At 35.1% G+C, this 14,998-nt stretch overlaps 1 protein-coding gene across 1 annotated transcript in view; it reads right to left on the reverse strand.

Moving 5' to 3' along the window:
• The window catches only part of LOC142656532 (syntaxin-binding protein 4-like), a 75,433-nt gene that overhangs the window by 28,892 nt on the left and 31,543 nt on the right, over positions 1–14,998 (reverse strand). The window contains exons 2-5 of the mRNA XM_075831463.1: positions 14,491–14,564; positions 12,135–12,230; positions 10,262–10,331; positions 9,966–10,040 (exon numbers count right to left, since the gene is read on the reverse strand). Of these exons, the coding sequence (XP_075687578.1) occupies positions 9,966–10,040; positions 10,262–10,331; positions 12,135–12,230; positions 14,491–14,564 (315 nt within the window). The remainder of the gene's footprint in view (positions 1–9,965; positions 10,041–10,261; positions 10,332–12,134; positions 12,231–14,490; positions 14,565–14,998) is intronic.

The following is a 14,998-nucleotide window of genomic DNA, read 5'->3' on the forward strand; positions in this document are numbered from 1 at the left end:
GCTATCTGATCAGCAGGATCGCTTATATCCATGGATGTTATGACCTTGGTTAGTACGTTGCCTCCACTCACTACATTGTATCTGATTCATCCACTTGTGTGGCCTGTATTGAAGTAACTTATTACTTGATACTATTTGTTATATGGCCATGCTAAATGAGAATTTTTCTTAAAACTGATTTATTTGCCATTCATTACCCGGCCGGGTTTGTGATGTCTGTTTGTAGGTTTTTGTGCAAGATTGCATAATTTTACATATATATTAATAAACTTTTGATAATTAAATTGCGACTTTATTGAGCCGAGTGCCTTTTTGACCAGGTTTTTGTTTTTTCTTTTCCTCACATTTCCATGTCTGGTTGGCACCGTATATAGATATATATAATTACATATACTGAGCTCTTTAGTCCAGAGATCATTGTTCTTTTTGTTTATATATAATAACTACTATAATACTGCCCCCTATATACAAGAATATAACTACTATAATACTGCCCCCCTATATACAAGAATATAAACTACTATAATACTGCCCCTATATACAAGAATATAACTGCTATAATACTGCCCCTATATACAAGAATATAACTACTATAATACTGCCCCCTATATACAAGAATATAACTACTATAATATTGCCTCCTATATACAAGAATATAACTACTATAATACTGCCCCCTATATACAAGAATATAACTACTATAATACTGCCCCTATATACAAGAATATAACTACTATAATACTGCCCCTATATACAAGAATATAACTACTATAATACTGTTCCTATATACAGGAATATAACTACTATAATACTGCCCCTATATACAAGAATATAACTACTATAATACTGCCTCCTATATACAAGAATATAACTACTATAACACTGCCCCTATGTACAAGAATATAACTACTATAACACTGCTCCTATATACAAGAATATATCTACTATAACACTGCCCCCAATGTACCAGAATATAACTACTATAATACTGCCCCTATATACAAGAATATAACTACTATAATACTCCTATATACAAGAATAGAACTACTATAATACTGCTCCTATATACAAGAATATAACTACTATAATACTCCTCCTATATACAAGAATAGAACTACTATAATACTGCCCCCTATATACAAGAATATAACTACTATAATACTGGCCCGCTATATACAAGAATATAACTACTATAATACTGCCCCCTATATAAAAGAATATAACTACTATAATACTGCCCGCTATGTACAAGAATATAACTACTATAATTCTGCTCCTATATACAAGAATATAACTACTATAATACTGCCCCCTATATACAAGAATATAACTACTATAATACTGCCCCCTATATACAAGAATATAACTACTATAATACTGCCCCTATATACAAGAATAAACTACTATAATACTGCCCCCTATATACAAGAATATAACTACTATAATACTGCCCCTATATACAAGAATATAACTACTATAATACTGCCCCCTATATACAAGAATATAACTACTATAATACTGCCCCTATATACAAGAATATAACTACTATAATACTGCCCCTATACAAGAATATAACTACTATAATACTGTTCCTATATACAGGAATATAACTACTATAATACTGCCCCTATATACAAGAATATAACTACTATAATACTGCCTCCTATATACAAGAATATAACTACTATAACACTGCCCCTATGTACAAGAATATAACTACTATAACACTGCTCCTATATACAAGAATATATCTACTATAACACTGCCCCCAATGTACCAGAATATAACTACTATAATACTGCCCCTATATACAAGAATATAACTACTATAATACTCCTATATACAAGAATAGAACTACTATAATACTGCTCCTATATACAAGAATATAACTACTATAATACTCCTCCTATATACAAGAATAGAACTACTATAATACTGCCCCCTATATACAAGAATATAACTACTATAATACTGCCCGCTATATACAAGAATATAACTACTATAATACTGCCCCCTATATAAAAGAATATAACTACTATAATACTGCCCGCTATGTACAAGAATATAACTACTATAATTCTGCTCCTATATACAAGAATATAACTACTATAATACTGCTCCTATATACAAGAATATAACTGCTATAATACTGCCCCCTATATACAAGAATATAACTGCTATAATACTGCCCTCTATATACAAGAATATAACTACTATAATACTGCCCTCTATATACAAGAATATAACTAGTATAATACTGCCCCTATATACAAGAATATAACTACTATAATACTGCCTCTATATACAAGAATATAACTACTATAATACTGCTCCTATATACAAGAATATAACTACTATAATACTGCTCCTATATACAAGAATATAACTACTATAATACTGCTCCCTATATACAAGAATATAACTACTATAATACTGCCTCCTATATACAAGAATATAACTGCTATAATACTGCCTCTATATACAAGAATATAACTACTATAATACTACCCCCTATATACAAGAATATAACTACTATAATACTGCTCCTATATACAAGAATATAACTACTATAATACTGCCTCCTATATACAAGAATATTACTATAATACTGCCCCTATATACAAGAATATAACTACTATAATACTCCTATATACAAGAATAGAACTACTATAATACTGCTCCTATATACAAGAATATAACTACTATAATACTCCTCCTATATACAAGAATAGAACTACTATAATACTGCCCCCTATATACAAGAATAGAACTACTATAATACTGCCCCTATATACAAGAATATAACTACTATAATACTGCCCCTATATACAAGAATATAACTACTATAATACTGCCCCTATATACAAGAATATAACTACTATAATACTACCCCCTATATACAAGAATATAACTACTATAATACTGCTCCTATATACAAGAATATAACTACTATAATACTGCCCCCTATATACAAGATATAACTACTATAATACTGCTCCTATATACAAGAATATAACTAATATAATACTCCTATATACAAGAATAGAACTACTATAATACAGCTCCTATATACAAGAATATAACTACTATAATAATCCTCCTATATACAAGAATAGAACTACTATAATACTGCCCCCTATATACAAGAATAGAACTACTATAATACTGCCCCTATATACAAGAATAGAACTACTATAATACTGCCCCCTATATACAAGAATATAACTACTATAATACTGCCCGCTATGTACAAGAATATAACTACTATAATACGGTCTCCTATATACAGGAATATAACTACTATAATACTGCCCCCTATATATAAGAATAGAACTACTATAATACTGCCCCTATATACAAGAATATAACTACTATAATACTGCCCCTATATACAAGAATATAACTACTATAATACTGCCCCTATATACAAGAATATAACTACTATAATACTACCCCTATATACAAGAAATATAACTACTATAATACTGCCCCCTATATACAAGAATATAACTACTATAATACTGCCTCCTATATACAAGAATATAACTACTATAATACTGCCTCCTATATACAAGAATATAACTACTATAATACTGCCCCTATATACAAGAATATAACTACTATAATACTGCTCCTATATACAAGAATATAACTACTATAATACTGCCCTCTATATACAAGAATATAACTAGTATAATACTGCTCCTATATACAAGAATATAACTACTATAATACTGCCCCTATATACAAGAATATAACTACTATAATACTGCTCCTATATACAAGAATATAACTACTATAATACTGCTCCTATATACAAGAATATAACTACTATAATACTGCCCCCTATATACAAGAATATAACTACTATGATACAGCCCCCTATATACAAGAATATAACTACTATAATACTGCCCCCTATATACAAGAATATAACTACTATAATACTGCCCCCTATATACAAGAATATAACTACTATAATACTGCCCCTATATACAAGAATATAACTACTATAATACTGCCCTTATATACAAGAATATAACTACTATAATACTGCCCCTATATACAAGAATATAACTACTATAATACTGCCCCCTATATACAAGAATATAACTACTATAATACTGCCCCTATATACAAGAATATAACTACTATAATACTGCTCCTATATACAAGAATATATCTACTATAATACTGCCTCCTATATACAAGAATGAATATAACTACTATAATACTGCTCCTATATACAGGAATATAACTACTATAATACTGCCCCCTATATACAGGAATATAACTACTATAATACTGCTCCTATATACAAGAATATAACTACTATAATACTGCTCTATATACAAGAATATAACTACTATAATACTGCCCCCTATATACAGGAATATAACTACTATAATACTGCTCCTATATACAAGAATATAACTACTATAATACTGCTCCTATATACAAGAATATATCTACTATAATACTGCCTCCTATATACAAGAATATAACTACTATAATACTGCCTCCTATATACAAGAATATAACTACTATAATACTGCCCCTATATACAAGAATAGAACTACTATAATACTGCTCCCTATATACAAGAATATAACTACTATAATACTGCCCCCTATATACAAGAATATAACTACTATAATACTGCCCCCTATATACAAGAATATAACTACTATAATACTGCCCCCTATATACAAGAATATAACTACTATAATACTGCCCCTATATACAAGAATATAACTACTATAATACTGCCCTATATACAAGAATATAACTACTATAATACTGCCCCTATATACAAGAATATAACTACTATAATACTGCCCCCTACACACAGAATATAACTACTATAATACTGCTCTTATATACAATAATATAACTACTATAATACTGCCCCTATATACAAGAATATAACTACTATAATACTGCCCCCTATATACAAGAATATAACTACTATAATACTGCCCCTATATACAAGAATATAACTACTATAATACTGCCCCTATATACAAGAATATAACTACTATAATACTGCCCCTATATACAAGAATATAACTACTATAATACTGCCCCTATATACAGGAATATAACTACTATAATACTGCTCCCTATATACAAGAATATAACTACTATAGTACTCCTCCTATATACAAGAATAGAACTACTATAATACTGCCCCCTATATACAAGAATAGAACTACTATAATACTGCCCCTATATACAAGAATAGAACTACTATAATACTGCCCCCTATATACAAGAATATAACTACTATAATACTGCCCGCTATGTACAAGAATATAACTACTATAATACGGTCTCCTATATACAGGAATATAACTACTATAATACTGCCCCCTATATATAAGAATAGAACTACTATAATACTGCCCCTATATACAAGAATATAACTACTATAATACTGCCCCTATATACAAGAATATAACTACTATAATACTGCTCCTATATACAAGAATATAACTACTATAATACTGCTCCTATATACAAGAATATATCTACTATAATACTGCCTCCTATATACAAGAATATAACTACTATAATACTGCCTCCTATATACAAGAATATAACTACTATAATACTGCCCCTATATACAAGAATAGAACTACTATAATACTGCTCCCTATATACAAGAATATAACTACTATAATACTGCCCCCTATATACAAGAATATAACTACTATAATACTGCCCCCTATATACAAGAATATAACTACTATAATACTGCCCCCTATATACAAGAATATAACTACTATAATACTGCCCCCTATATACAAGAATATAACTACTATAATACTGCCCTTATATACAAGAATATAACTACTATAATACTGCCCCTATATACAAGAATATAACTACTATAATACTGCCCCCTATATACAAGAATATAACTACTATAATACTGCCCCTATATACAAGAATATAACTACTATAATACTGCCCCCTATATACAAGAATATAACTACTATAATACTGCCCCTATATACAAGAATATAACTACTATAATACTGCCCCTATATACAAGAATATAACTACTATAATACTGCCCCCTATATACAAGAATATAACTACTATAATACTGCCCCTATATACAAGAATATAACTACTATAATACTGCCCCTATATACAAGAATATAACTACTATAATACTGCCCCCTATATACAGGAATATAACTACTATAATACTGCTCCTATATACAAGAATATAACTACTATAGTAATCCTCCTATATACAAGAATAGAACTACTATAATACTGCCCCCTATATACAAGAATAGAACTACTATAATACTGCCCCTATATACAAGAATAGAACTACTATAATACTGCCCCCTATATACAAGAATATAACTACTATAATACTGCCCGCTATGTACAAGAATATAACTACTATAATACGGTCTCCTATATACAGGAATATAACTACTATAATACTGCCCCCTATATATAAGAATAGAACTACTATAATACTGCCCCTATATACAAGAATATAACTACTATAATACTGCCCCTATATACAAGAATATAACTACTATAATACTGCCCCTATATACAAGAATATAACTACTATAATACTACCCCTATATACAAGAATATAACTACTATAATACTGCCCCCTATATACAAGAATATAACTACTATAATACTGCCTCCTATATACAAGAATATAACTACTATAATACTGCCTCCTATATACAAGAATATAACTACTATAATACTGCCCCTATATACAAGAATATAACTACTATAATACTGCTCCTATATACAAGAATATAACTACTATAATACTGCCCTCTATATACAAGAATATAACTAGTATAATACTGCTCCTATATACAAGAATATAACTACTATAATACTGCCCCTATATACAAGAATATAACTACTATAATACTGCTCCTATATACAAGAATATAACTACTATAATACTGCTCCTATATACAAGAATATAACTACTATAATACTGCCCCCTATATACAAGAATATAACTACTATGATACTGCCCCCTATATACAAGAATATAACTACTATAATACTGCCCCCTATATACAAGAATATAACTACTATAATACTGCCCCCTATATACAAGAATATAACTACTATAATACTGCCCCTATATACAAGAATATAACTACTATAATACTGCCCTTATATACAAGAATATAACTACTATAATACTGCCCCTATATACAAGAATATAACTACTATAATACTGCCCCCTATATACAAGAATATAACTACTATAATACTGCCCCTATATACAAGAATATAACTACTATAATACTGCTCCTATATACAAGAATATATCTACTATAATACTGCCTCCTATATACAAGAATATAAATACTATAATACTGCCTCCTATATACAAGAATATAACTACTATAATACTGCTCCTATATACAAGAATATATCTACTATAATACTGCCTCCTATATACAAGAATATAACTACTATAATACTGCCTCCTATATACAAGAATATAACTACTATAATACTGCCCCTATATACAAGAATATAACTACTATAATACTGCTCCTATATACAAGAATATAACTACTATAATACTGCTCCTATATACAAGAATATATCTACTATAATACTGCCTCCTATATACAAGAATATAACTACTATAATACTGCCTCCTATATACAAGAATATAACTACTATAATACTGCTCCTATATACAAGAATAGAACTACTATAATACTGCTCCCTATATACAAGAATATAACTACTATAATACTGCCCCCTATATACAAGAATATAACTACTATAATACTGCCCCCTATATACAAGAATATAACTACTATAATACTGCCCCCTATATACAAGAATATAACTACTATAATACTGCCCCCTATATACAAGAATATAACTACTATAATACTGCCCTTATATACAAGAATATAACTACTATAATACTGCCCCTATATACAAGAATATAACTACTATAATACTGCCCCCTATATACAAGAATATAACTACTATAATACTGCCCCTATATACAAGAATATAACTACTATAATACTGCCCCCTATATACAAGAATATAACTACTATAATACTGCCCCTATATACAAGAATATAACTACTATAATACTGCCCCTATATACAAGAATATAACTACTATAATACTGCCCCCTATATACAAGAATATAACTACTATAATACTGCCCCTATATACAAGAATATAACTACTATAATACTGCTCCTATATACAAGAATATATCTACTATAATACTGCTCCTACATACAAGAATATAACTACTATAATACTGCCCCCTATATACAAGAATATAACTACTATAATACTGCCCCCTATATACAAGAATATAACTACTATAATACTGCCCCCTATATACAGGAATATAACTACTATATTACTGCCCCCTATATACAATAATATAACTACTATAATACTGCTCCTATATACAAGAATATAACTACTATAATACTGCCTCCTATATACAAGAATATAACTACTATAATACTGCTCCTATATACAAGAATATAACTACTATAATACTGCCCCTATATACAAGAATATAACTACTATAATACTGCCCTCTATATACAAGAATATAACTACTATAATACTGCCCCCTATATACAAGAATATAACTACTATAATACTGCTCCTATATACAAGAATATAATTACTATAGTACTGCCTCCTATGTATAAGTTTGTATTTGTCTTCATAATTAAGATGAGGGGCTTCTATACATCTGCTTCTCAGGACGGATCACTGGAGATATTTTTTATCATATTACAGAGTAAATCTGTCCGCAGAATGGCCCGGGCACAGCGGATTATACCCCAGGGGGTCTGTCTGCTTCTAGGATAAGTACATGCTGAGTTTATCCCATAGGACCACATCATCCTCTTTACCCTTCAGCTGATTGTCTGTTACAGGATTTACCTTATGGATAATGTTTCCAGAACTGTATTAAAAATTGGAATAAGTCAGCAGGAGCTATAATGTAAATGTAGGTGTACGTTAATGACTCTTATTGGGTACGGAGAGCCGGGGTCACAGGTTGGCCATGCTCTCCTAATTCTAGACAACATCTTTAAGCTTGACCATCATAGGTCTCTTAAAGGGACCATCAATGTCAGACGTAGAGCCTTCAGATGGTGGAGGAGAACATGTGATGGGATGTCGTTGGTTTTCTCTTGTGAACAGATGGCAAAATAAATTAGGATGCAGCTCACAGATGAAGCATATTGTATGTCCGTATTTTAGAAAGTCTGCCAATCCAGGTCACCGTGACCCCAGTAGAGAGGTGTTAAGATGTGCTACATCACCTTCCTACATGGGTTTGGGTTACCTCATCTTAAAGAGAAGGAACCCCATGGATTAGCGTTTCCACCCTTGGCACCCCCCACCCCTTCATGAGCCAGACCAGAGGGCTTCTAAGTAGCAGTGGTACACACTCTGGTGGACTCTGCCAGGCCAAATACTAAATGGTCACCCAATGCAATACTACATTTCCCCTGCAGAAGGGTGCTGGATCCAGATGATCGCCGAAACAGCTTTTTTTGGGGGTTGTCTTTGTTGTGAGTCATCTTTTTAGCAGTAGAGGGGGGATAGTTGTAGGGGTAATCGGAACTTCCCAAGCTGACTGGTCTTCACCAAAATATTGTCGGCTGAGTTGGGTGTGTTTGGTTGATCATCATTATCTCTGTTGGATTGTCCGGCTGCACTCCTGTCTCTATACATTTTCACTGGCCATACACTTGAGAAAAGTCGTTAACAGTCGTAAAATCTGTATCAATAATCGTTACGTCTATAACTCTTATGGAAGAGTCTTTGGACCACCTAAACTCCAGTCATCTTGTAAGGTTACACCTAGAACCTCCTGTAGAACACCAGGGATGGTCCAAAAAAGTTAGACAATCAAAATGAGAAAAATGAAACTTCCAGACCTGGCCTCATCATCCCGAGCTATGAGAAGTCGCATGTATCCGGTAGCAGATGCCATCCGTAAAACGTCCACAGCACTGTGGAGAGACAGTGGGAAATTAGTCCTACGACTGGATACACGATTGTAAGACCAAGAACATTGGTGACTAGCAACCAATCAGATCCCAGATTTCATCTTACATTTGATTGGTTGGTATGAGTTCACCCTTTTTCCCCTCAGTGATGCCCATTTTATACTACTCGCATCTAAGACCATATCGTTATTCATAAATGGTCCCAGCTTTATAATATCAGTTACCTGTCGTTGGAGACTCGGAGCAGACTTTCTCCATTCACCTCTAGAATCTGATCTCCAGGTTGCAGCCGTCCTTAAACAATTATAAAGAAAAGATGTTACCGCATTGTTTATTATGGTTGTACCCACCATGGCATGGAGGAACCTTATACAACCCTCAAGACCTTATCAAATGTGGAATATGGATCCAAGGTAAAGTTTTGCCCCGGGTATATGGCTGGTTAACTGTAATGAATACTAGGGCGGGACACAGCTGGATGAAGGTGAGTTAATTGATGGTGGAAACCAGTATGGTGCATTGCTGGCTGGGTGATGGTTATGGAAGGCACCAGTATAGGACACCACTGGCAGAAGGTACTGGAAGAGAATAGAACAGGACATATCTGGGTTATGGTGATGGATAAGACTGGCAGAGGACAGTGTATAAAACACTACTGGAAGGAGGTGATGGTGGAAACCAGTATGGTGTAATTCTGGCAGGTTATGGAATTGACCAGTATAGGACACCACTGACTGAAGGTGATGGAGACTGGCATAGGACAGGGTCAAGGACACTACTGGAAAGAGGGGATGATGAAAACCAGTATGGTGCATTGCTGACTGGATGATGGTTATGGAACGGACCAGTATAGGACACATCTGGCTGAAGGTGATGGAGAAGACTGGCAAGGGACATGGTCTAGGACAATACTGGAAGGAAGTGATTGTGGAAACCAGTGTGGTGCATTACTGGTGGGTTATGGACATAGTATAGGACATAGTTGGCTGAAGGTGATGGAAGAGACTAGGACAGGACACAGCTGGCTGATGGTAATGGAGAAGACACTGGACATTGTGTAGTGAAAGGGGATGAAGGACACAAGCTGCTGGTCAAAGGAAATAGAAGAACATTGTTGGCTGAAGGACATTTCTGGCTGAAGGTGACAAAGGAGATCAGCATAGGATGCTGCTGACTGTACATTATGGGGGAGACTGGAAGACGTCACGACTAGCTAAAGCTGATGGAGGGGACAAGTAATGGACACGATTGACTGAAGATGATGAGGGGAACAGTACAAGACACTGCTGGTGATGGACATGTCTGGACATGAGGACACTACTGGCTGAAGATGATGGACAAGACTTGGACATGACAATTCTGTATGAATGTTATAGAGGGAACCTGTAAAGGTCACCACTGGGGGAAAGAGATGGAAAAGACTGGGACTGGACATGCTGGCTGAAGGTTGTGGAGGAGACCAGTATAGGACGCTGTTGACTGAAGATGATGAAGGAGAATGGGACATGACAACAATGGATGAACACGAAGAAGGACACTATTGTAGAACTTTGTAGGTTGAAGGTAAAAGAAAGAACTGGAACGGGGCATTGTGGGATGTAGGTGATTAAGGAAACCAATATAGGATACTAATGACTGGTGATGACCAGTATAGGACAGTGTTGAATGAAGGTGACAGTTCTGGCTGAAGGTGCAGGATATCAGGACACTGATGGTTGTAGGCTATTGAGATGACTAGGATTAAATATGTTGAGAATAGTGGACACAACAGACAAGTCAAAATATTGTAGGGTCAAACGGAAGGTCGAATTTAGACTGGTCTGAATGGTGCCAGAGAGCGAATGGACATGGATCGAATATCGACTGTGGTAGATCCGGAGAAGAAACAATCTAAGTGCATGGAGAAGAGTGAGGAGCAGAAGACTGTCTGGTGTAAGGGGTGGCACAGCCCGAAACTCCACAAATATGAGGAGAAGAACATGGTAGAAATGCAAGCGAGCAAACCCCATGAGGACATAGTGGAGACCAAGGAGGCTGAGACTATCCAGGCTCCGGGCCACGTCAAGGGCTGGACATGTAGTCAAAAACTTGTCTTACCATCAGAATAAGCAACTCCACCAGGAAGGATTCTTTTAACGTAAACTCCATATTCTTCTCTGCTGAAATCCCGTAATCCTCCAATTACCTTAATACCTGCAATGCAAATTGTTGTATTAGGAACTGGGTGATACGAGGAAAATCATCACAATCACTTTCAGATGTCACCTGCGATAGATATAGATAGATTCTGCCCTAGGGTGATTTTAATTAGTTTAATGCTGGTTCCTACGTTCCCCGAGTATATTCTGCAGGCTTAGACCCAGCGTAGCGACCCACCTTATAGAGGTCGTCTTGTCGTGGCAGGTGGGCTCACACAATTTGATCAAAATGTGCGCTAAGAACCTCCCTATTCTAAGTAGATTCAGCAGCAATGCATATTTATTTATTTATAGTGTTTAGGTGGCGATAGATAGATAGATAGATAGATAGATAGATAGATAGATAGATAGATAGATAGATAGATAGATAGATAGATAGATATGAGATAGATAGATAGATATTAGATAGATAGATAGATAGATAGATAGATAGATAGATAGATAGATAGATAGATAGATAGATATGAGATAGATAGATAGATATGAGATAGATAGATAGATAGATAGATAGATAGATAGATAGATAGATAGATAGATAGATAGATATGAGATAGATAGATAGATAGATAGATAGATAGATAGATAGATAGATAGATAGATAGATAGATAGATAGATAGATATGAGATAGATATTAGATAGATAGATAGATAGATAGATATGAGATAGATAGATAGATAGATATGAGATAGATAGATATGAGATAGATAGATAGATAGATAGATAGATAGATAGATAGATAGATAGATAGATATTAGATAGATAGATAGATAGATTAGATACGCAGATAGAATAAATTATATTTTGTGATTAATCGTTATATGATAAAGCAATGCATACAAAAATGTAATAATAATAATCCAGAAATTGTATGCCAAATAATCGGTTAATCCTCCCCTCCCCCGGGTGACGTCATCAGGTTGTGTTGTGATATTAGTGGCTTTTATATCTCATTATCATTCTCCATCACTGACTCAATTGAAGTAATGGTCTCATATTTCCCCAAACAATCCCACAAATCCTCTTAGGGGGTGGGTGCTGCCAGACATTAAATCCTGTGTGATTACAGTGAGGGGTGATTGCTTTACATGGCGGGCGCCCCCGACACTGCCTATAATATGGAGAAGCCATTATTCAAGGTCACTGGCTTATACAGTTTATATGGTGCTGGACTGGGGCGGACGAGCTCACGGGATCCCAGCCAAGAAGCACCTTCTCCATCGCTGTCATAGACTATGTCCGGAGCGGTCGTCCTATACAGCCGCCATTACTATATCCAGAGGTCGTAAACCAGTTTTCCCAAGACCCTGAATGGTATATAAACATCTAGGGCTGAATTACCATTTTCCCTGCTCCTTCTCTTTTACTGTTCTGCTGGGTGTCAGTCTTTACTGTAGTTCTGGCATTCCATTCATGAAAGCCCAGGATAGTAAAATGGGATTATTATCGGGGCTATAATCTATTCGGGAAGCTTTTTTATGTGTCTTGCTTCTATAAAAAACATTTTTAGTCAAAGATGAAGCATATTGTGTTATGTAATAAGTCACTGTGCTGCTCACCTGGGCCTGCCCTTGCCACTTTGCTACCCAATGAAGCATCCTGATTGACCTATAGGGGGCGTGTAAAGAAATGAGCACTGTCGAGCAATGTGGACAGCTGCTCCCATAGTCATGCTCCACCTATGTCACCTCCCCTGACACGTCTGTTTTAGAAAATACTTGTATTCCCAATGAAATAACAATTCTGAAGCTTCTTTTCATAGAACTCTATGTTGTGCCTCTGTTATTCCTCCTAGAAATTTATGAATAAATTGACTACTTAGGGGGGGTGTCCCTACACAGCCTGACACTGTCCAATCAGTGCTGACTAAGTGACACTGTGTAGGGACACGCCCCTTTGACAAGAGAAATGGTAACACCCAGTTGTCAATTTATTGAGACATTTGTAGGAGGAATAACAGAGGAATGGAACAACACAGAGTTTTAAGAAAATATATTCCAGAATTGTTATTTCATGGGGAATACAAGTATTTACAATAATAGACATGTGAGGGGAGGGGACCAGTCCTCTATAAAAGCACGCACTAGTCCGCTCTTGGGTCTCGATATACAATCTGCAGCAGATACTCTCTTATATGGCAAGCACGACCTCTGCACCCCCTATAGTTACATGGTTTAGCTACACCATTACCAAGGTGTTGAACTGCCAGCAGGTAGAGGATAGGGTTAGGGAAGACATTATAGGGTTTATACATCACCCAGTCCATTGAGGCAGTCACTGAATTCCATGCAGTAAACGGTTCGGTCCATTCCGTATGGACCCATTAATGTCCTGCAAACACAGAACGAATAGTGAATCAGAAGTAGGGCACTATCTACATATCACAATGTGCCCCAATTATGTGGAGACCCGGCTCATTGGAAAAGGGTGTTTTGCTCAGGAGAAATAATGACAATGAGGATGACCAGAAATAAGATGGAAGGAGATTATCAAAAGAATCAAGAACAAGGAGGAACCTGAAGAACCGGCCGAAGACAGCCCCCGGCGGAAGACAGCAACCGGCCGAAGACAGCAACCGGCCGAAGACAGCAACCGGCCGAAGACAGCAACCGGCCGAAGACAGCAACCGGCCGAAGACAGCAACCGGCCGAAGACAGCACCCGGACGAAGACAGCAACCGGCCGAAGACAGCAACCGGCGGAAGACAGCACCCGGCGGAAGACAGCACCCGGCGGAAGACAGCACCCGGACGAAGACAGCAACCG

Source organism: Rhinoderma darwinii, chromosome 6 (genome assembly GCF_050947455.1).
Source record: "Rhinoderma darwinii isolate aRhiDar2 chromosome 6, aRhiDar2.hap1, whole genome shotgun sequence".
Classification (NCBI taxonomy): domain Eukaryota; kingdom Metazoa; phylum Chordata; class Amphibia; order Anura; family Rhinodermatidae; genus Rhinoderma; species Rhinoderma darwinii.